This window comes from Cavia porcellus, unplaced genomic scaffold (genome assembly GCF_034190915.1).
Source record: "Cavia porcellus strain 051 isolate PalLab524CR breed Dunkin Hartley unplaced genomic scaffold, mCavPor4.1 scaffold_13, whole genome shotgun sequence".
Taxonomy (NCBI): domain Eukaryota; kingdom Metazoa; phylum Chordata; class Mammalia; order Rodentia; family Caviidae; genus Cavia; species Cavia porcellus.
Window position 1 is genome coordinate 68115379 of NW_026947496.1, and position 24405 is coordinate 68139783.

Sequence of the window (24405 nt, forward strand, 5' to 3'; positions counted from 1 at the left end):
CTTTGAATCATTTTTATTTTTTTTTTTAACTTTTTATCGGTACCAGGGATCGAACTCACGACTGCCTGCTTGCAAAGCAGGTGCTTATGCTGCTGAGCTAAATCCCCAGCCCCTCGAATCATTTTTATTAAGAGCCTGCATAGTTCTCATTTCCTTTCAGTTCATCTAAGATGAACATTTTATAGTGTAATATTCAGTTCTTGGTTATTGTAAGTTAGCAGTTCAGGGTATTTCTGAATGTTATACTTGGCTTCTTTGTTGTATTACATGTATTCAGATTTGTTATGTGTCATGTCCTTTGTTTTATAACAGGAGTTGGAAAGGCAGAAGCATATGTGTAGTGTGCTACAGCATAAGATGGATGAACTTAAAGAAGGCCTTCGACAAAGAGATGAACTTATTGAGGTATGCATGTGAACTATGGAAATACTTAATTTGAAAAAAGTCACATAGGATGAAGTTGTATATGTGTTGGAAAGAGAAGAACGTTAAAATGTTACAAAGAATTACTTCTGTGTCCATATTTGGTTGTCTTTTAAAATTTTTCAAACATGAACTATAAAGGTAGGCCTATAAACATTTCCTCTTGAACAGCCGAAGCTTTGGTTAAATATCTTTTATTTCTAAGTACACTCTTTATGGACAACAGGAAAAATCACATAGTACCATTATTCTTTGGAACATAGTGAATGCTACTTTTTGGGATGTGATTCTTAAGATATAACAAGTTAAATTTTCCTGAGTTAGATACCTTTCTAAGATAGCTAAATGAGAAAGAAAAGATTGTCAAGAACTATGCCTTATGTACAAAAGATGAAGGTTGGATAGTGTAGAAGTTTAGGTTTTTGCTACATTGTTGGTAATATCCTAAGTGGGATGATGTTAGTCCACCTACACCTTTTTGGTTTGTTTTTTTGGGGACAAAGTATGGCTGTGTAACTCAAGCTGGTCTTCCACTCACTCTGTAGTCCAGGCTGCCCTCACACACTTGAGGCAGTCCTCTCTTGCCTTAGCCTCTTGTCTGACCTTTTGAAAAGTATTTATCGTTTTTGTGGGCCTGCATGTACCTTGGTTTTTAAGTGTGTGTTTTTCCTCCAGACGTTGAAGTCTGAAGAGAATCCTGCCCACTAACTAGGTGTGGTCGTCAAGGACTTCTAACATGAATTAATTTAGTGTTGATGACATGTTAGTGATACTGGGAAGGCCAGCTCTTAATGACCCGAAAGACACAGCTCACCAGACTTGTCCACATTCCTGGCGCTCAGACTCTGGCCTGCCTCTCGTTTTCCTCTTCTTTTTTGCACCTGCAGTACTTAATTGTTTTCATTGTAAATGACCTACCAGAACCACTTAATAAAATGTTTTTTTTTTATTTGTGAATTGGTATGGTTTTTATGACTTTTAAGAAAAAATCATACAGCTAGAATTTATAGGTGTAAATGCAGATGTAGATCACAGTCTGTTGGATTATATGTGATTTCATTGTCCTCATTTTTTCCTGTCTGGTAGGAGACATACCTAAATTCTATAGCCCACTGTCATTTAAAAAATAATGTGAAAAGGATTTTTCTTTCTTGTCCCTTTTTCTGTTTGTGTCAGTATTCCAACCACTTCTTATTTCTTCTCCTAATTAAGATGCATATTTTCTCCCTTTCAAGATTTCAAATAGTAATAAAACTACTTTTGGAACTGCTTCTCAAATTTAGTAGCTTAAATGAGGGTTAACTGTTCCAGTTGTTTGCATATTGTGTTTAAGAGGATTATAATTCTTGGTTTCTATTCTTTATTCCTGTGTCTCCTTTAAAAATTCCAGAGTTAAAGGGTACACCAACTTTAAACACTTTAGTTTTCAGTGTTTTTTATGTTTACAACGGAGATGTTTTAGATATTAATGGCTAGGATTACATAGAAGTGAAATACCATAGTATGACAAATAATTCTTTTTGGTTTAGAATTGAAAATTGCCTGGCAAAACAGGTAATGTATGAATGGGAAAAGCATGCAGTGACAGCTTTTCAGTAGTCCACAGGGAGAAAACTGTTACGAGGCTGTACACTAGCTTCTTTGCCCAGTCAAAAGAGTTCTTTGAGAATCACTAACTGTTAAACTCCAGTGTTTCTAACAAGTTTTTCTTTTGTAATTTAGAATGTTCTTGGAATTATAGATTCTGCCATTATAGACTCTTCTGGAAATACACATTGTTGCATGTTTGCAAAACAAAATAAATAAGTGAATAAATAAATAAAGCACTCTATAAAAGGAAGAGTATACATATGGAGCTGTATGTATACAGAAATCCTGTCTGATTTGCTGCCCCATAGCTGTGGCTGGAAGTTATTTATTCCCAGTCCCTTTGCTTATTTTTGCCTTTTTTTTTCCTGCAGTGCTGGGAATAGAACCCAGGGTTTGCACATGCTAAGTACATCTACCACTGAGGGTCACCCCTAGGGCCTCCCTTGATTATTTTTATGGGGGCAAGCCAGAAAGATTATGTTGCCAAGACTCAAGGAATGTAATCTTTCCGTTTAGCAAACCACTCTTTCTTTTTTCTGTTCATCACAGACTTTCATTCCATTTTTTTTTAGGTTTCCAATTTTTATTCTTTTTTTAACTCTCTCCTTTTTTATTTCTGTTCTTCTGTTACTTTTCTTACCCCTTTCTCTGCAGGAAAATCAGCGCATGCAGCAGAAAATAGACAACATGACAAAAGAGGTGTTTGACTTCCAGGAGACACTTCTTTGGAAAGATAAAAAAATTGGGGTATGAGTTGAAGTTGGGTTTTCATTAGCAACTCATCTACAAGGAATAGACCAATAGAATTTACCTTAGAGATTCTTAAGAATCTGTCCTTTTGAGTCGTCTTGTGCATTTATACAGTGTGAAATATGAGTAAGTAAAAGACAGGGACTTCCTTGGGAAAACTTGATATACTATGCTTGGAAAGAACTCTTTCCAGCAAACTCAGCTTGTAAAACCTAGAAGTAAGAACTTTCAAAGGAAGTTGTTCTTTATGATTGCAGGATTCCTATCCAAAAGCAAGCACAAACATTTAATTCAAACTCTTCTGTGTAGTTTGGTAGTCTTATATTACAAGAATTTGGATAAGAACCAAGAAGATAGGGAGTGGAGATGGGGGGAAAATTATTAGCATCCTATAACCCTTGGTGAACAAAATAGAGATTAAAACTAGTTTAATTATAGAAGTGGATAGGAATGTAAGACTTGGCTGAGTTGCCAAACTGTGACGCTAACTCTAATTATAAACTCCAAACTCCCCAAAGCAGGGGCCCAGATAAGGGGATATTCCTCTTTGCTGTTGTTGGGCTTAGCCCTGTAGATAGAGTCCAAGTATCCTGGAGACTGAAAAAATTCCTTATCTCATGTGACCTCTGATTCCTAATCCCATCTCTGGAGCTCAGAAACCATTCATACTATGTGTATCTGCCAAAGGCTTACCTTATCAGGAAGAGTTGTGATGGAGGAAGGAAAAAGAACAAATAAGAAAAGTCTTGTTTTACGTGAGGTTAGGTGGAGTAGAAAAAAGTTGGTAAAAATCACCAAGAGTACCAGTAAGAGACATTCCCAAAAGTTAGTGTTCTAGATTGTAACTCCCACTGTTAGGGATGCTCTGAAGCCTGCCCACTGGTCAGCAGTATCCATTTCTTTTTATTACTTTACCATATCTTCTCATTAATAAACATGGGAAAACCACATTACTTTTTGAGTCTGTAGACCAAAAATTTAAAGAACTAAGTCTACTTTTACATTATTTAAATTACTGAGTTTCTAAAACTCTACCCATACCTAGTAAAGCTTTCTGGGGGATAAATAACACTATTTTGAAATTGTAATTGTGAACTGCTAATTTTGTTTAAAGTTTTAGTTGTAAAGTTTAAAATGAGGCATGAAAAATATGTTGTACAAAGTAGACAGTTTATGCAGTTAAAATCTAGTCATTATCCCGAATGGGCTTCTTTTAGGACCTTACACAATTGTCTTTAGCACAGATCTGCAGATCCAAAGTGTCTAATTCATATAGTTGTCTTAATATTTCAAACTGATTTTGTTCAAGGCTGTAGTAAAACCTTCAACTCTCAGTTTTATGAAATAGCTCTTCAAAGCAACAGTTTTATTTTATTTTTGCTACTAAAAAGACATGCTTTTAAGACAGATTACTCAGCTCCTAAATTGCCTTGTCATTTTTAAATAAATAGAGTCCTTCATTCTGAAGCTATACCATAATGTGTTCCAAGCTTTGACTTTTTAAAATTAAAATTTTTTTGGAGAAAATTTTAGATTTATATACGTACAGGTACATATATGAAATGCAGAGAGATGATGTATACTCTTTACTGTTTATCCCAAATGTAACATATTTCAAAACTGTAGTACAATATCACAACCAGGATATTTTCATAAGACAAGATAGAAAACTTTCCATCACCTCTGTTATAGTCATATCTACTGTACTTGCCCCTCCCCCAGCCCTGGGAACTAATCTCTTCTCTATTTCTATAATTTTGCCATTTTCAGAATGTTATAATAGATCACATCCTACATAATGTTCTGGATTTACCTTTTTCACATAGCATATGTCCCTCAAGATTTATGTAAGATGTGTAACACCAGTTCATTTCCCCTTTTTATTTTTAATTTGAAAAATTGTGTTAAAATACAGTTCAGTGGCATTAAGTATGTTCACATTGCTTGCTGGTATCGTGACTGTCCATCTCCAGAACACTTTCATCTCTCTAAGCTAATACTCTGTACTCCTTGTAAACAACTGCCTCCCAACTGCCTCCCACCTTCCCCTAGCTGTCACATTTCTGTTTGTTTATATGAGTTTGGTTACTCAGTATCTCATGAGTAGAATCATGTAATGTTCAATTTTATATTTGTGACTCTCTTACTGTACTTAGCACATGACCCTTCAGGTTTGTGATGGTTGCGGCATGTATCAGAATATCCTTACTTTTCAAGACTGAATAATATCCCATTGTGTCTGTATACCATATGTCTCTATTGATGAGCACTTAGGATGTTCCTGCCTTTTTTGGCTGTTGTGAATACAGCTGCTGTGAACATGTGTTTATCATTACTTGGATATGTCTGGATAGCCAGTACAAATTCATTCCCGTTCCAACTATATTTGTTCCCTATGCAATTATATAGTGATTGAACCTGTTGCCCAGAAGTTTAGCTTTTAAATTTGAGGTTTGGTCAAGAATAAAAAGTTGTTTAGATCTCCATAAACATGTACTTTTCACTTTAAAAAAGAAAAGCCTAAGAACTATTGTTGTATGCAAACACAAGGGTAGTGATTATATGGTCAGGTAATGCAGCTTTCATATCCAGTGTGAATACGTTTGATCCAATTATAAGTTATTTCAGTAGTTTTCAAACTTTGTGGTGAAATGGGCAACTATACAGAGTATATTTTATTTTCCTGTATAATTAGGGGACATGAAATTAAAAAAGTCTAAATATAAAAATAAAACCCAGTGCTACAGACATGGAAAGAGGGAGCAAAGGGCTTGCACTAGTATTTGCTAGAACTTCTAGTTTCAAATTGGTCTTTTCCTAAGGAGTCTTTTATATTCCATGATACTGTTTATATAAAGCATGTTGTGGCAGTGGTTATTTTGCTCAGTTACCTGTGGTGATGCTTTATATAACTATGCATGTAGATACTAATAAATAAAAATACGTAAACAGCAGAAAGTAAAGTAACTGTCAACAGGAAAGTATTGTGCTTCATTCTCATGTTTCCTTTGTTGTTAATACAGTGGAGTGTTAATACTAACTTGATACCTTAAATACTATATGTTGCTAGAAACTTAAAATATCACTTCAGCAGGCAGCCTTCAGACATATATAGTTTGAATACAAATTTTGGAAAGTTAGATGTTGACATTGTAGTTTGGATAAAGAACATAATACAGCCTAACGGGACTATGATTAAAAAAAACTGCATGCAAGTGGTTTGGAACTAAAAATAATTTCAAAACTATTTTCTGGCCCGAGCTTATGTGCAAAAAAAAAAAAAAAACAAAAACAAAAACACATCTCAGCCTTAATTTTCTGATCAGCAAAATGAGGATGGGACAAGTAGTTTAATAACAAGGCTATCACAAAGGATTAGAATAATTTTAAAAATTTGCCCAACTATTCTGCCATCAATAAGTAAATAGTTGACCTACTTCTCACAGTAAACCGAGCAGTTACCTGTTGTAATTTAGCTTCTCCAGTTAATAAGAATGCTGATAGAAAACACTAATAAAAGAAAAATTGTAGCAATTGGCTTTTTTGAAACAGCCCAGCTATCCAGTTTCTACATGGACTATGTGACTTGGTAATGCCTTTTAAAATCTGGGTTATTTTATTATACAGTTAAGTAGACTTGCTATGTCACTGATGACCAAATAGAGCCCTGCTTCTGCATTGCTTTCTAAGCTATGACAGTTTCGAGATTCAGGATAAGATGAGGAATTGCCAGTACAAACGCGTGTTCCCTGAGGTGTCTCCTGTAGTCATAAACACTCTAGGCAGTGCACTATGCTAAGATCTCTTTTCAGCTTCCATTTATGAGATGGCTGCTTCTGTTATTCTTTTTTTGTGATGAGGAAATTGAGACATACGTAAATTAAGCATGTGCCAGGATCCAAGAACTTGATTCTGAAATCTGTAATCTACCACAGGTGGGATCTATTTTGTTCAGTGTTTTGTTTTTGTTTTTCACATTTTGAAAGTGCTTTAGAAGACCAAGTGAGTCTTAGTTGAATCCTGTTGGAGATTAGCTGTCTTTGGATTAAGTGGTATTAAATACTTTGCCACATTGCTTGGAGAATAGCCATACAACCAATATTAAAATAGCACATTATACTAAATATTTTCCCAGAGCCATTTTTTCTATTTAAAAATGTCAAGTACATTTTTGAATAAACTATTTTAGTTAAATGAAGTCAATTTTTCAGTTCTACAAATGAAAATAATACGCAGGAGTTCAGTGAGGAAATTTGAACTCTGTTGTCTTCATTTTCTTTTTCCTGTTTTCTTCATTGACTGGAAAAAGATTTGTCTTCCTGGTTGATGTGATAAGCATGTATTGCCAAATTCATGCATGAGAACCAGTTTCTACTAAAACCCTTCTCTGGAGATGTGTGATCTGTATGCAAATAGCTGTGTTTTCTTCCCAGTTGTTTGCTTCTAAACTTTTAACTGCTTCCTTGCTTTTTATGCTTTTATCTTTGCTTATTTGAATTAGTTACCTTTCACTTGCTCTTTTTTTCTATGCCATTCTTTCCCTTGCTACCCTGCCTAATAATACTAGGCACTAGAGAAACAGAAAGAATACATTGCCTGCCTTAGGAATGAGCGAGATATGCTCAGAGAGGAACTGGCTGATCTGCAGGAAACAGTGAAGACAGGAGAGGTATGTTAGCAGAGCCTGGAGCTCAGATCCTTCCTCCCTTCCATCCTGTCATCTTTCTTATCTTGAATACAATTTTGGTATGGTACAATAAGTTATTTCCTTCCCAAAGGTATTTTCTACATAATTATTTCTAATTAGGTTTTACCTGTGGCAAACACATTGTTGCAGAGTTTCTTCACAGAGCTTCCTGATTCCATGTGGGCTGTCTGTTTTTTTTCCCTTCCACACAGAAACATGGCTTAGTTATAATCCCTGATGGCACTCCCAATGGTGATGTCAATCATGAACCAGTGGTTGGAGCCATTACTGTTGTGTCCCAGGAAGCTGCTCAAGTCTTGGAGTCAGCAGGAGAAGGGCCATTAGGTAAGACACTAGTTACATTTTGTCTTGGATTAATGTTATTGGGCTTCTAGCTTGTTTATATCCCAGCTCAGAAAACAAAAACAGCATATTAAAGGTCATCTGAGTCTGCATCTTCAAGAAGTATCTGGACACGCTGTCATCAGACATCCTTCATCTCGCCAGGGTATGAGTCATTAGAAGATAGCAAATATAGCTATAAGGTCCCTGACTGGAAGCACTATGAGCCTTTTACATACTACTATTAACTTAATATAAACTTACTGCAGAGAGAGTTTAGCATGCTCATCCTAGGGATGTTCTGGGCTGGCAAGAGACTTTCCAAGTAGGTTTATAGGTGGTTCTCCCTGAATATCTGGTTTTGTTTCACTATTCCAGGATTTAGTAACTCTTTGCTACTACATTTCTTAAGGCAGGAAATAGATAATCAGAATACGTATTAGAGGAGTGTAACTCTTAAATAAGGGCTTCTTTAAATGTTAACCTCTGCTAATCTAATTCTTGGGAGGAAACCACTGAGGTCCCCATCCATTGTTACAATGAAAAATCCTGCAGTATTACTGAAAGTGAAAAGTAGCAGATAGATAATATATCATCAGCTCACTTTTACGATTAGGAAACAAATTTTTTTCATTTGCTGTTTTATTTTTATGTATGTGAGAGATATTGTAGCAGTGGCAGAAGATGAAATGTTTTAAAAGCATATTTACTGATCTGCAGAATTCTAGAAATGTAATTAATTATAAAGCACTTTGATAAAACAGAAGTTGCAGGGTGAGTGAAAAGGCAGATCTAGAGAAGCAATGAGTAGAAGGCTATAGGCAGTTCAGGGTGTTTCCTTTTGCCTGATTGGAAAATGCTGAAGAAATCAAAATTTACATTTGGCTGTAACTTTTATTAATTGTGGGTGGTGGTGGACCAGATGTCAGCTGCTTTTTTTTTTTTTTTAACTGAACTAGAGGTATTTCCTTATCCCATAGTCATATTTTAATGCCTACTTGGGATTAAGCAGTTTTCTCTACAGGCCTAGAGAAAGCCTTAGCTATCTGCTGCCCAGCCCCAGATTGCCGAGGTTGTTGGTTGTCCTCTGAGATGATTCCCTTCTCTCTACCCACTAGTTTTTGTGGAAGTTGCTTCTTTTGGCATTGTGTTCCTTTGTTTTCTTTGCTCTAACTTGCCCTCATCTGTCCTTTTTATTCCCTGTCTTCCTCCTTGCTTGTTTTGAACTCTCCTGCTGAAGGTGTAAGGCTCTGCAAATACTGTTGGCTTTTGAGTTGTCCATCTCCTGGTGAAAGCTTCCAATTGTTTTAAAGGAGAAAACAGCCTCTTTTGTACTTCAGTTTATCTCTTTGTGGAAAAATTCCTATTTTTGGAGCAAATATATTTGGTGCCCTGATAAATATTGGTTATGTAGAATGTACATTTGGGATAATTAAATACTCTTCTAATTAGTACTACTAGGCTTTATTGTCAGAGCTATAAGTATTTTATGAGACATTAGCTACTTATGATTTTGGGGAATTATCTTTAATTGTTTATATTCTGCCGCATTACAAATTAAGTTTGCAACCCTTTTTTTGGTAGATGTACGGCTACGAAAACTTGCTGGAGAAAAGGAAGAGCTACTATCTCAGGTAAAGATATTCTTTCCATTGAAAAGTATTACTTATTTTGCCAGACTCAATTAATGTTAAATGTTACTAAATTAAAATACTCATTACAAATTGGAAATGTATTTATTTCAAACCTTAACACTCCATTAGATTAAAAGGGTCAAAAAGATATTTTATTTTACTTTTTAAAGTTCATATTTTGTTTCTTTTTAAAAATTTTTTTATAGAAAACAAACTTTATTGAGACATTTAGTTCTATAAACTTGTAAAGAGAGCAGTGTGTCACCTTTCTTCAACCCTGACCATTCCTTTCAGTTCTTTTAGCAGCCTTGGTGTGTTCTGTCAATGTGAAACATGCTTGTGCTGCTTCTTGATTGTTGGATTTTAGGTGTTTCCGGTTGACAGTCCTCTGTAGAAGATGAGGACACACCTGCCTTTCATCCTCTGTTGCTGCCACTCCCATAGACTCCTAGTGAAGGAACAGTGTGAGCTCAGTGTGTCTGTCTTCCAGACTCTGTAAACACTAGTCCCAGGGGAGCCATGGTATAGTCTAGGATCACCTTTCATCTCCTTTACAACTGTTCATTTTCTGTAAGGTTAATATTGTGGATTTTCTTGTTTTATTTGCCTGATTTTAGTTTTTAATCAATAACTTAGCCACCCAATTCTGTTTTGTGTTGTTTTTTAAGACAGTCTTACTAGTTTAGGCTGGCCTTGAACTCAGCTGTGTAGCCCAGGCTGGCCTCACACTCTTGGCAATTCTCCTACCTAAGCCTCCCAATTGTGGGATTTTAGGGATATGCCATGACACTCAGTATCCACACAAATATAAACCCATTACTAGTGTTTTTGGATGTGTCAGTTTTACTCTTTAATTCCATCTGATGAGTTGTATAGTATCTGACTCTACCCATTTTTAATTCACTGCTTCCATAGAGAGATGTGATAACCTTTAGGCATATGAAAATGTTTCTTTGTGACAGGGTTATGCTCCCTTTTCTTAGTCTTCTGTGCCTTCCTCCTTTATCTGTGCTTTTAAAAGAACAATTAACCCAACAAAATAAAACAGAACAAAGCCAACCATAACAAAACAGTGAAAGTAACACAGAACCTCAAAACAGAATTAGGAAATCAACAGTGACTACCATACCATCAGACACAGTAAAATCAAATAACACTAAACAGAGTAATACCAGTCAAAACACAACACTGAATAAAACAAAACAATAAATCAGAACAAAACAAAACAGAACAATATTAGATTTCAAACACAAGACAAGGAAATCCCTCAGTTACTATATTGCATATTATTATTTTCTTAATAGATGCTTAGAGTACTGGCCTTAGGCCTGCAAAGTCAGTCAAATAATACAAGCATTTCGTTGTTTTTGTACTTTAGTTGCTGTCAACTCAGCTTGTCCTTCCAACCAGCCAGTTTCTTATGGGGGGTGCAGTATGGATGGGGAGTGGGGAGCTACTTGATTCTCAGCCTGCACGCAGGTCAGCTCATTGGAAGCAAAAACTGGCTTCTCTCTTCCTGGCCCCTGCATGGGAAGAGTAAATTGGCTTCTTGTTGTATGCCTCCCAGACCATATCTTCTTTAATTTTCTGAGGAAAAGGATATGGGCCACTAATTTTTCATGATCTTGCATCCCTGAAAGTGTCTTTATTTTATCCTCTTGTGCGGTTGATAGTTTGGAAGGGTATTTAATTCTGGATTGCAATGACTGTCTTTCAGATTAAAAAAAAACTCTTCATTCTCTATCTTCCATTGTGGTCATCGAGGATTTGGGGGTCAGTTTTGATCTTTGTATGTGACAGTGTCCCCTTTGTATGTAAGCTAGTATCCTATTTTCTTTCTTTCTACTGTTTTGAAATTCACAGCGATGTATTTTGAAGTTTTTGTGCATGTTACTGTGCTTGTCAATTTTAGGAACTGCTTTTCTTTTGTTCTGGGAAAATTCCTTGAATGATATTATTTTCTTCCTTACTGTTATTTAATCATCAGCAAATGTTAAATGAAATTCCATGATTTATCAGCTACTATTCTAGGCACTTGGGATATTTAAGTAAATAGTCAAAAAAAATTCTGCCTCAGTGGACCTTACAGTCTAGTGTAAAAGAGGTAGAGAAACAAACATAATTAAGAAGTGATACCATAATTATATGATATGTTAAAATATTTATGCTTATGGACTCAACGTATCTGTGTCTCTGGTTATGTTCAGCCTTATAAAAGTGGGCAAGGGATGATTAGAGAGATTTTACCATCATGTGTAATGGGACAAGAGAGGTAAGGGAATGTATGAGAGTGGTGATAATGAACCTAGAAATTAAAGTGGATAAAGATGGATGAGAGGACATATTGAAAAATACACCAAGACACAGTGGGAAGAAGATGGAATCAATGAATTAGAAGTACAGTTCCTGTGAAGTTGAAGAATGTTAAGAGTCTAGAAAGAGTCGTCTAGAAAGATGAATTGTGGTTAGATAGAAGATACATGGACTAAGTTGTACAGGGACTGTGGCTATCTAATATCTAGTACATAGCTTGGTGTAAGTGGCTGAGGGCAAGAAGAGGTAGATGATAAGATCCTCAGAGGGGAAGCCTTTTAGAAACTCAGACTTGAGTTAAAAGACAGAAAGGGAGCCTGTACTTAACCAAGAATTAAGACAGTATTCTTGAGGGACTAGGAGTCCCGAAGTTCAACGATGATGGAGTGGGTTGATAGCAATGATAAGTGGTAATGTGTAAAACTTGAAGAGGTGGGATTAAGAACTGGGGCTTCTGGATGGAGCTTTTTCCTTGCTTCATCAATAGCAAGGAAAGCAAGAGGACATCTGTTCCATACCCAGGGTCAGTGGTAGGAGGCTGTGGAATCTAAAAACAGCCAGTGTTGGGGAGACTACCGAGGAGCATAGCATAGCATGTTTCTATTAGAGCACTGAGAAGAACCTGAGGAAGGAGAGGCTTTGCTAGTGATGGACTGATATCTCTAGTGGGTTCACTGAAAGAGTTTCAGGCATGAGGAAAGGTTTGTAAATAAAGGGTATGGGTTGTACAGAGCCTTGTGCTACCAGTGCAGGAAAGGGCGACACTTTTTGAAATGGACATAATAGCAGTGTTTGGGATAAAGTTTGATTCCCTTGATGGTGTTAAGCTTGTGTATGTCAACAGGGTAGAGAGGTCTCTGGAAAGGATGGGTTTAATCCCAGTGCCAGGCTTCGTTGTGAGACTCCTGTTGCTGGTATTGAGGGCAGTTGTGGAGGCCACTTGTATATTTTCAACTATTTTTGTGTACATAAAGTTTTCTAAACAAGAATATAAGAATATTTAACTTACCCGCCAACAAAAAGTATAACTTTATGGATATTTCCATTTTTAGTAAAACTAACAAAATACCCCTGCTGTTCCATAAACTGCACAAACAACAGAATACAGTGTTTATTTGGTTTGTTTCTGTTTTCAGGCAGTCTCTGAGAGTAGTCCAGGCCAGCCTTGAACTTTCTGTGTAGCTATGACTGGCCTTAAACTTGTGTTAACTCCCAAATGCTGGAATTACAGACATGGATAAATTAGATCTGTTTTTTTATTAGGACAACTGATCCTCAGGTGCAATCATTTTTGCATTTGTTTAGAGCTAAAAGAGATCTTTAGTACTTAGAACCTTGTATCTCATATTAGGTACCTAAGAAAATATTTTTTGGGGGCTGGGGATTAAGCTCAGCGGTATAAGCTCCTACCTTGCAAGCAGGCAGTCGTGAGTTCCATCCCTGGTACCAAAAAAGACAAGAAAATTTTTTGGGGGGCCGGGGATTTAGTTCAGCGACATAAGCGCCTGCCTGGCAAGCACCAGGTCATGTGTTCAATCCCCGGTACCGCGCAAAAAAAAAAAAAAAAAAAAAAAAAATTTTTTTTGAGTGATTTGTATGGCTCACATAAGGATCTGCTTTGTTCCCTGCTGTGGCTACTGGGCCACACATCTTCATTTGAGAGTGGCTCTTGGTGGTGACTATTATTTCCATTTCAGATTAGAAAGCTGAAGCTGCAGCTAGAGGAAGAACGTCAAAAGTGCTCCAGGGATGATGGCACAGCAGGTGACCTGGCAGGGCTGCAGAACGGCTCAGACTTGCAGTTCATCGAGATGCAGAGTAAGTATTAGGGACAGGCCAGGCTGTGTCTGTGTACCGAGAGTGAGGTCATAGGAAGGCTGCCACAGTGGCTTGTACCAAAAATGGAAACATCAATGAAGTTACACTTTTTGTTTAGTTAAATATTTTTTAGAAAATTTTCTGTATACAAAAATAATTGGAAATATACAAGTGATTTTCCCAGCTGCTCCTCAATACCCACAATAGGGAAAACCTGTGGCATTAATAACACTGTGTTAAAAAGACTGGCTAGGCTTCAGCTCTCCTCACTTGTGGTTTCAGCACTAAGTTACTGCTTCTGTCCTTTCTAGGCAAAGGGATTTCTAGGGATTTCTAGGGACTTTCTGCAAATGGTGAAATGCTTTTGCCCTAACAATGTCCTTTTGCACATTCATGTGCCATCTCCAAGCTGCCATGCAGCCACTTTTCCCATGAGCATTTGTGGAATTTATCTTGGATAATTGGAGACTTGAGACTCATGAACATTGAGTAATTTCAGAATTTTCCTAGAAGTACTGTTCTTAATCTAGATTAATCTTAAGATGGAATTTAAAACAAGGTTATAATATAAAGTTGAGTATACTCAAGCTTCCCCAGATTATTCCAGTTTTCTCTCCTTGTATTTTGGACCTATTTATTTTAGGTATTGTATTCAGACTAAATCCTCTACTTGAGATACTTCAGCAGCCATCCATGTATAGTTGGCCTTTGTTAGTGATCATGTATAAGGTATGGGTAGTCTTCCCGACTTATTTTTCTGATTTAATGGTGGCTTCTCTGACAGCAGATTTTTAAAGTGTTGACTGTTTGATGGCCTTTTCATCTAATTTGAGTTAATGCTGAGTAGAAAAAGATGTTTTGGATTAGGCTTAGTCATACTAGCTTTAAGGTTAGTGTTACTTCCTGTTTTGGAAATCAGCTAGGAAGGACCCTCACAGTATTCTCAAGGACTATCTTGGCCTAGAATCATTTCTATATGGTGGGTGGATAAAGAAAGACAAGCTCATTACTGGAGGTGCAGTAGCTAGTTAGGAAGCTATGATGTGAGCCTGAACTAGTACAATGATTGTTTTCAGAGTTCTAGAGGGCAGGATACAAGTTAAACAGATTGGCCTAGAGCAGCAGATTAAAAAAGGGAAATCAAACAGTAGTTGGCTGGCATTTATTTGCGAATGCTTCCTAGAGCCATCTAACTGTTGTAGAGATGGTTTTTGAAGAAGGAAAAAGTATCCAGCACAGAGGTATGGAATGAGTGATCTGAGCAGGACTTGGGAAGGCTGAACCTGGATGGTGAAGAGAAAATCACAGGAGGCTAGGAAAAGGGCCGAGGCAACTTTTGGTTCTGGACAGTACTTTAGCTGTTGGACACAGTTTTTGGAGTTAGATTTCTCAGTCATGAAATGACTGAGTTAAGGCATTTACGCATTTAAAAATAAGAAGGTATTTATATCTGGTGGAGGAACCAGAACACTTTGACAATCAGTAGATTTCTGGGGCTAAGAACAGAACAACAACGAAAAAAAACCTCCAATACTGTAAAGCTTGAGAGCTTATGAAAGGAGTTAGCTTTAGGAGGTGACTTTATAACCCTATTACTTTTGAGATGACAGTAACTGTCCTGATTAAAATCTCTTGGAAAGATTACATATACTTGTAACTTTTATCATGAGAAAGAGAAAAGTCCTAGAGTAGGTTACATTTGATTCATCTTCTATAGCCATTATGATTCAATTATCATTTCAGAGTTAATTTTTGTTAAATTTGAGTTTTTAAAGTTTATATAAATATATATAGAATTTTAAAGAGAATAAAACCCAACAAAACAGAATAAAGCCAATCAAAACAACACTGTGAAAGTGGTACAGAACCTCAAAAGAGGATAATAACTCAACGATGGCTACCATAGTATATATTATTTTCATAGTAGTTGTCCAACTACAACTACAGAATAAAACCAATCAAAACAGAACATCAAACAAAACAATATATCAAAACAAAACAAACAATATATCAAAACAAAACAGAACAATATTGGGTTTTAAAAACAAGACAGAAGGAAATCTCCCATATTTGTTATATTGCATACTGTTGTCCTGGTAGATGCTCAGATTATTGGTGTTAGGTCTGCAAAGACAGGCAAATAATGCAAGTACTTAGTTGTTTTTGTACTTCAGTTGCTATCAACTGAGCCTGTCCTCTGAAACAGCCAGTTGCATATAGGAGTGTGGGTATGGTTCTTGAGTCTCAGTCCATGCACAGGTGCGCTTGTGGGAAGGGCAAACTGACTTGTCTTCCTGGGTCCCACATGGTTTGTGTGGCTTACAGGAAGGGCCTATTAGCTTCTTGTACTTCTCCCAGACCTAGCGTGGCTTCTCTAACTTTGGGTTCTTAGAGCAAATTTTTATTCCTTATCATTTCTGAACTATTTTTTTTATTTCATTAGTGTATGTTTGCATTATATAATGCATACATTTATTCTGGGGAGCCTGTGCATGTGTATATGGCATCTTAATCCTGTTTGCTTTCCCTCTCTCCCTCCAACTCTAACCCCCTCCCCTGCCCTTCCTTTTACAAAAGGTCTACCTTGGCTTTTATTTTGCTCTTTATTTATACTTTGAGTTTCTCTTGCAAGAGAAACCATACAATATTTAAGCTTCTGTGTCTGATATATCTCACTAAGCATTATAGTCTCAAGGGCACCCATATTCCTACAAATAACTCAAATTTATCCTCTTTTATAGTGTAATATGTGTATATATGCACCACATTTTTAAGATTCACCTGCTGCTGACATAAGCTTCTTTATTTTTAATACCTTTCTTTTTCTCCTCTTCCTTTCTTTTTTTGTTATATTGGGGATTGAACCCAGTGCTTTTGCATGGAGCTACACCCCTAGTCCTTTTTTTTTTTTTTTTTTTTTAATGTTGAAACAAGGTCTCCGTAATTAGCCCAGGCTGGGCTCAAACTTGTGATGCTTTTGCCTCAGCCTCCAAGTGCTGGGATTACATGTACCAGTATGTTCACCTAAATGATATATTTCTTAGGCCAGGTGATTTGTGACAATATATTATCAAAAAGCTTTTATTTCAGCAAATATTTATTGACGCATATACAATGTGCGAAGCACTTGTCTAGGTACAAAAGCTGATTTAAGAAGGCTAAGCCACATGTGGTGGCATATGCCTGTAATTGCAGCCTTCTGGGAGGCTGAGGCAGGAAAACTGCCAAGTTTGAGCCTAGCCTATCACCAAGGCAGTTTGGTGACAACTTGTCTCAAAATAAAGGGCTAGCAATATAGTTCAGTGTGAAGGCCCTGGGTTCGGTCCCCAGTACTGCAGTTCATTAGAATTGTTAAGTGGCTAAGACAGGACCCCTTTTTTACATACACTATTTAAAAAGCATGATGTCATAAAAAGAATGAAACGCAGCAAAGGTCAAGAAACTTTACAAATACTGAGGAGGAAATGGAAATGAAAATAAGCAGTCTCTAAGGGACTTGAGGACAGAGAGAGCAGAGGCAAATCCTGAGAGATCGGAAGGTGCAGGGCTGGGTTCAGCACCCAGAGGGCCCAGGCCCATGAGATTTGAGACTCCGCGGTCCATAGGACTGCAGCTAAGTTTGCAGGGTTGCTGCTGCCTGGCAAGGCTTTTTTCTCAAAGTTCTCATACATGTCAAGGAGGAGAGAATGTCTCAGTGCTGATGCAAGGGCTACTGTTGCAACATAAATGTTAAAACTTTCTTGAGTGTACATAATCCTGAACCCAGGCTGCTGAGTACTAAGTATTTTATCATCTTAGATTGCATCTCCTTTGTATGCTGCAGAGGGCATCATTGCCTGGTGCTTCAGCTCTTCTTTTCTGGGTGATGCTAACCCATTATTATCTTATGTTTCAGGAGATGCCAATAGACAAATAAGTGAATACAAATTTAAGCTTTCAAAGGCAGAACAGGATATAACGACCTTGGAGCAAAGTGTAAGTACTTTTGTATGGAACCAATTTAAATTCCTGTTTAAAAAACACATTTGCTTCCTGCATCTATAGTGGCTAAAACTAAGAGGGCTTAGGTTTCTGTAAGCTGCTTCTTCAGTAAAATGTCTAAAACAGCTGTATATATTAAAATAGAATAGCCAGTAGAGCACTTCAGGCTTCTGTTTTCTCTGAAAACACAAGAAATTGTAGCTGGTTGTTCTTTGTAGCTATTTCAGAATTTAAGATCATAGCTTATAACAAACTCACTTAGTGTATATTTCGTAAATCCAAAAACGTTTCCATCCAGTGAGTTTCCTCCTACAGTGCTACTTTGGCACTTTTACAGTATAGACATCATAGAATTTAACATGGGCAATTGGCTTGTAATGAATACAGCTATTACACACTCTGGGGATCTTTCTGGATTTATAAAAATAGTTGAGTTTGGAGAAAGAGCTGTGACTTTATCGTAAGTGGATTTGCAATGACATTGGATTTCCATCTTGGCTACCCACTAGTAGTGGCAAATACTAGATGCTGATGATGTTATGTTTATAGATTAGCCGGCTTGAGGGACAGGTGCTGAGATACAAAACTGCTGCTGAGAATGCTGAGAAAGTTGAAGATGAACTGAAAGCAGAAAAGAGGAAGTTACAACGAGAGGTACTTGTTTTTATATGCTTTTTGAGACAGTGAAGTCCTAAGAGATAAAATCTTTTGGAAATAAAGTTTTCTAGTGTGTAAGAAATTTAATAGTGGGTCAAACCTTAAGGAAATAGCAGTGTAGTTCCTTAGTTGGATTGATTTTGGGTTACAGTGACTGCCATTTACTTGTATGTTTTGGTCAATAAGCTAAAAAGTAGTTTTAATTATTGTTTCAGATCAAATCTATTTCTGCAACTTCTCTTATGTTTAAACAACTTCTTGAAGATTTAAATAGTCTTTAGTATCATTGTTCATATCTTTGAATGATGAGAGGAGTCCCAGGCAATAGCAGTGCTTCACTTTTCCATAGTTAAAAGAGGAGTGCGAGTTTTGTTTCTAACCATGTAAAATGACTGTGCTTTTCCTGTCTCCAGTTAAGAACAGCACTGGACAAAATCGAGGAGATGGAAATGACCAACAGCCACCTAGCCAAGCGGCTGGAGAAGATGAAAGCCAATAGGACAGCGCTTCTGGCCCAGCAGTAGTAGGCCCTTCGCCCTGGTGCGCAGCTCTGTGGAGCCTGTGTGGCTTAGTGGAACTGACTCATATATTGACACAAACCCCTTTCAGTACTGTTTGAGTTTTGTCATTAAAATAGGCACCTTTGTATTTTATAATTTATGAGAATGAAGCAGGTTTGAATCTTCATGATCACTTTGGATTTTATTTGTAGTTTTATTTGAGACTAAGAACTGGTCTGTGCTTTTTTAATTTCAGGATCAAGTTTACTCAGCGTTTCCTCTGCCAGCTGCCTCAGTGTCTGGGCACTTGGAGGCCTTGGCTGGGGTCAGAGGACAACAGTTCTGAGTGCTGAGACACTTGTTGGAGGCCTCAGAAAACACAAGTGCCTTCTCCACAGTGCAGTGCAGACTTCAGTAACCGCCAGTGTGCAAAAGACATTTAGTCTTCCTGTCAGCATTCATACTTTAGTGAAGAAAACAACTTCATTGGTGGAGAATCTGTGTTTCACTCAAACTTATGTTTGGAGGAAAAACCCTTTTTTGTAAAATGTTTAAATTTATATAAGAAAATGTTAGGAAATACATGAGTAGTGTATATAAAACTTGCTTTACTGCATGGGACAGGGAAGCCCAATACGTTTACTCTTAAAGCAAGAGTGAGGTCCTTAGTCTTCCCTATCCACTGTGCTGTATCTTGTATAGTATTTTCATGTGCTGCTTATTTGTGAAATGAAACCTCAGACAAGCCCTGAGGTAGAGGGAGGGGATGGACAGGCAGGTGGGAGATCTGCCTCGAGATTCTATTAAACACACACTGTTGCCAACCATGACACACTTATTTTGATACAGGAACCTTTAAAAGCAAATCATGGCAACGATACCTTTCTTGTCTTGCTGCTCTTTTTTCTCTCAAGGAAAAATAACCGGAATATAGAACTTTTCTTGTAAGAACTGTTAATTTCATCTAAAGGTATCAAGTTTGAGGTTGGTTTTAAGTCAAGTTACCGGTATATCCACTTTGCAGGGTTTGTGATGTTCTTTTGCTGTCAGAATCAAGGTGGTTTTATGGAAATGATTATGTAGCTTCAAAGTGCTTACACAGAAAATATATTGGGAAAAACTTTAATGAATTAAGACCATTTAAGATAATAGCTAGATTTGAAACTAGATAATAAACTCAAAGTGAATAAAATCTCCAATAAGTGTTCCCTTCTTCAGAGTAATTACCCTTCATTTTAAAGACATGGAAACCAATCTCCTGAAGTGAGCTGGCATCCTGTAAATTTTCTAATAGTGACAACTGTTCTGTGGCTGGTGATGGGTGTGAGAAATGCTCTGAAATGCAGATTTAGCCTCTCATCCCCCAACTGGAATTAACAGACATTTTGGTTTAGCTCTCCCTTCCTTGGGAAACCACACCCTCTCTCTTTTCAAGGACACCAGGCTCACAGAGCTCACCGCACTCTGTTGTTTGGAGTTTTAACTGCCAGAAACTTGCCTTTTTTATAGGCAGACAAATACGTAGCTTCCATTCTGTTGTCCCAGTCTTTTTTATATGAAATGGCTCTATTCATATCGTGTTCTTTTCCACAGAACTTTCTTCATTGAGTCCATTACAGTGCTACCTCAGTTCACAAATTTAATTTTTTTTGTAAGTCTAGTTGCAGACCGAACTGGATGAGAACTGAACCAAATTTTCCCGTTAGTCCAACAACGAGCCTAATCATTGAATTTGATTCCGTTCTTGTGTAATTCACGTTGTGACTAACTTATGGAAAGAATTAAGTTTGTGAACTGAAATACCTCTGTGCCTGGATTTTACCTTAAAACCACTACCAGTCTTCCTCCCTGGCTCTGTTGCTATCAATGTAGTCTAATATTAAGATGGCATATTTTGGCACTTACAATTGAAATCTATACTTTCTCCTTCAAACAATAATACCTAGAAACTTCCTAAGTGGCTAGTGCTTATAGCTAGTTAAAAGAGTAACTATTTTCTTCTTTCAAGTTTTTACCCTAATAAATTAACTTTGGTTACTGAAAATACAGATTCTTATAACTTTCTCAGGAATTGTTAAGAGTCTCTTACTTGTTCAGGTCTTTTAATAGGTATCTGAACTGACACACATATTACACATATACTTTTATCAAGTTAGAGAACAATCAAAGAAATCTTCAAGACTTTTTAGAAATCTTTTAGAATGCTTATTGGTGCCTGAAGTACACTATATCAGATTCCCATGGGAGTCTGACCTCTTTTGGGATTCATGAACAGAGACTGATAGATAAGCAAAAATAAATCTAGGAAAATTTTCACATGTAATGAAATTAACATGAAACCATGTTAGGACACATCTGACAATTTATTTACAACCCACTGTACAGGAAGATGTGCTACTTGTGCACATACTCAACCTTAAATCTTAGGCACAACATTGGAATACAAAACACCCCATGTCCCATAAATGGTCATATTTAACACCTTTCAAAGACTTTGTATAGATCTGGAAGGTTAGCAAGCTGCAGGACATTTCCATCTTCTGTGAAATGTTTTGGAGGCATAAGATGTGAGCGGAAGGCTTTGTAAACAATGTGTTCCACAGTCCACTTCCAGGGGTTTGGAGTGGAGCCTGACACTTCACTCTGGAACACACAAGTTAGATGTCATAAGCCTCCTGGCACATACTGGCTTCTGGGCTGAGGGGAAGGGCATTGGGTCTGGAAAGTGTCTGTGGCTTGTAATGAGCTGTGTGGTTTAAAGCTTGGGAAGTGGCCTCAATACAAGTTTTTTTGGGGGGGAGGAGGGGGGAATCTATAGGCCTGAACACATGGAACAAGGATTTTGAGGGCAAAAGCAGTCACTGCTCTATGAACTATCTTCTATGGGACCTCTATATCTGTAAAGGGAGGATGTGCTGAATGCACAATCTAACCCACTGATGCTGACTGATGTCTGGATGACAACAGCTGAAATACCTAAATTCAACTAGCTGTGTTTTCCTAAAAGTTGCACAGATGAAAAAAAACGGTAATTTTGTCATGTTGTTTCTAAGCTTTATTTGTCTCATGTACAAGAAAATGTCATCTGCCCTTTCCTTGAAGTATACTTTTCCAATCAAAAAGATACTCTCAGCACAGTTTGGCAAGTGTGCTGCCTTGCCTTGTCTGTTGGAATGAAAAGTTCCATAGAGAAGCAGCTGACAGGACCTAGGAAGGCCTGGAAGGTACTCAAGGCCCTGGGAAGCCTAGAGCACACCACCTGTCCTGCAGCTTCCTCATGGATGAACCTGGAACAGATCACTTCACCTCAAGGGGTGCCTGTAAGCAATCACTGAGGGTAATGATGTGTTCAAGTTGCTATCCTGTGGTTGTTACATTATTTTTACCCTTTTCTCTCATCTTTTCTAAAATATTTGTTGATTGAAAAACACGGTTATCTGACTAGACAAACATTTGCAACCCAGGATCTTTGTATCCAACTGACCTGTAAGGGGAAGGAAGGCAGAAAGCCCATTTAATTGCCTGCAAAGGGAGCTACAGACCTAGCAGCCTTGTACTATCTAACTCAGGTTTCCCTGTCACTATGATGGCATGTGTTTCTACATTTGACAGTTTTTAAAATGACTCTAAACTAGCAGAAGAAAATTTAAAAAGGCGGCCATTGTGTTTGAACCTAGTGACAAATGAAAGAATGTGGGGACTCTTCCCGTTCCCAGAGTGCCAGTAGGCATCAGCAGAGTACCTGCTGGCTCGAGAGGGTCGACTCCTCTGATACATACTGCTTCCGGATGGAGTAAAACATAGCACATTCTTTACTGAGGCTTTCAAAACATTCCTTTTCTTCATCCCAATTTACCTGTTTCAAAGAATTCAGTATTTCAAGACAAATAATACTCATTGCATTATTTTTAAATGGAGCCATAGACAGCCAAAAAGGAAATATGGTATCTTAGGCACTAAAACTACATTGGATTGCTAAGTATTGAGGAATATTCAGGTGAGGATGGCACTTTCAGGTATTTCCCTTTGTCATCTATAGTTCAGATGCAAGTGGACTCACGCACCCTCTTCCTCTGGCACACATAAACATACCCTTAATATTTGCTTGAGTATTTAGTATGCTTGATCATTTACCTCTGTGGCTAGTCGGAGGATAAAGATGGGCAGTCCCTCCAAAGGGGGCACATAGTTGTCGATCAGAAGGGGTAATCCATTCAGGTTCCCTTCCTGCATATAGGGAAATGGTCAGAAAGGGGTTAATAAGAATACTGTTACAGTTTAAATGAACTGTATTTCTCTATAGTTCTTCACCAGACCTTGTCCTCAGACTGGTCACTCTGAGAATTTAGGTGTGCAGGTAGGCTGGGCACTGGGGGCAGAAGAGCTAAGCAGTTAAAACAGCTTTGTCCTGATATGCAGCAGAACCACCTTCCTGTTGCAGCTGCTCACTAATCAACGCATACGTCAGGAGTAAAGCCCCAGCGATCCAGGGGTTATGGGAAGAAACTGGAGCAAGTGGCACAATTGTATTTACTGCAGCCTACAAGGGACAGTGAGATGCATCTCACCCTTGTGTCTGTGTCCTTCACCTTGAAAACAAAAGTGGCACGAATGGATGATAGTACAATTCTGTAACCTAGAAATGCAAATGGGGGGTGAGAGGATACCAAAGGTCATGTGCTGCTTCTGGGGGAAGCCTCGTATTCTGGTCCTCATATAGGCTATAACTTGTGGTCTGCATACAGGCATGCTAACTCACATGGAGAGTACAACAGAAGTATATGAATTGCCACCACACCTCATCAATTTCCAAAGAGAAATAGTCTGCCAGCATCTCCGCTTTCTTTTTCAGAAACTCAACAATGTACTCAGCAAGTCCTTCTTTGGGACCATCTTCTTCCGTCCAGCCGCTCTCAGGACTGTCTAAGGCGAGCATGGCAAGGTCAAAGAGTGGTGCTGGCTCCTAGGAAAAAGCAAGACTCTTAAGGAGCAAGCCTTAACAGGCTATCTAAATGAAGCTTGAATTCCCACAAAGTTATTACCAGAATACAGATCACTATCAGAAAAGCAGGTGAAAAACACCACCAAAAGAAATACCCGAACAATCCACAACAAAACCTCTTTCTTGTCAATTAAGATTTCAACAAAAGATGTGGTAAACAAAACTGCAGCTGGGCAATGGCTTGTACCTGTAATCCCAGCTACCTGGGACGCTGAAGCAAAAGGATATCAATTTAGAGGCCAACCAGTTCAACTCAGCAAGACACTGTCTCCAAAAAAACCCAAAATGCAGTGATAGAACATCCCTGGATTTCAACCTCAGTCCCTAAACGCCCCCTCCAAACCAAGAAGAAAGGGTGAACATGGAGATGAACTTCCACATAGGCCTAAAGACGCATGCAGCTTATTTTGATGTTTCTAGGAAACAGGCACATCCTTTCTACTGCCTGAATCATAAAAGCAAGAAAGAATAAGTTCAATGACATTTCAGGTAAATCATAAGACGAAGAAAAATGAAACCTATGGTTAAAATAAGGCAATATATATCTCACTTTTTTCTCCTGATGTTACTTTGTGATACTTCTACATGTTATAAACGTACAGCATGGTGATTTTTTTTTTCATAATGGGATTTAAAGGATAACAGTCTTAAATGTTTGTATACCCAAAAAGAGCTTTATGTTATTTAAAGAAAAAAACTAAGATAACT

The 24405-nt window shown here is 37.7% G+C and overlaps 2 protein-coding genes across 33 annotated transcripts in view; one reads left to right on the forward strand and one right to left on the reverse strand.

The window, feature by feature from the left end:
* Lrrfip2 (LRR binding FLII interacting protein 2) overlaps positions 1–19897 on the forward strand; it is a 111884-nt gene extending 91987 nt beyond the window's left edge. For 13 of the 29 annotated variants that reach the window (XM_063260341.1, XM_013156291.3, XM_013156298.3 and 10 more), the window contains 9 exons: positions 313–405; positions 2668–2760; positions 7331–7432; positions 7663–7795; positions 9377–9426; positions 13437–13557; positions 17453–17532; positions 18088–18192; positions 18609–19897. In XM_063260341.1, the coding sequence (XP_063116411.1) occupies positions 313–405; positions 2668–2760; positions 7331–7432; positions 7663–7795; positions 9377–9426; positions 13437–13557; positions 17453–17532; positions 18088–18192; positions 18609–18719 (888 nt within the window). In that variant the 3' untranslated portion in view covers positions 18720–19897. The remainder of the gene's footprint in view (positions 1–312; positions 406–2667; positions 2761–7330; positions 7433–7662; positions 7796–9376; positions 9427–13436; positions 13558–17452; positions 17533–18087; positions 18193–18608) is intronic. The other 16 variants (XM_063260344.1, XM_063260347.1, XM_063260355.1 and 13 more) reach the window with 4 other exon arrangements.
* Mlh1 (mutL homolog 1) overlaps positions 4641–24405 on the reverse strand; it is a 61789-nt gene continuing 42024 nt past the window's right edge. For 2 of the 4 annotated variants that reach the window (XM_003473471.5, XM_063260339.1), the window contains 4 exons: positions 23494–23658; positions 22830–22922; positions 22438–22551; positions 21040–21338 (listed from right to left, as the gene is read on the reverse strand). In XM_003473471.5, coding sequence (XP_003473519.1) covers positions 21171–21338; positions 22438–22551; positions 22830–22922; positions 23494–23658 — 540 coding nt within the window. In that variant the 3' untranslated portion in view covers positions 21040–21170. Of the gene's footprint in view, positions 9875–21039; positions 21339–22437; positions 22552–22829; positions 22923–23493; positions 23659–24405 lie in introns of those variants that run through there. The other 2 variants (XM_063260337.1, XM_013156290.3) reach the window with 2 other exon arrangements.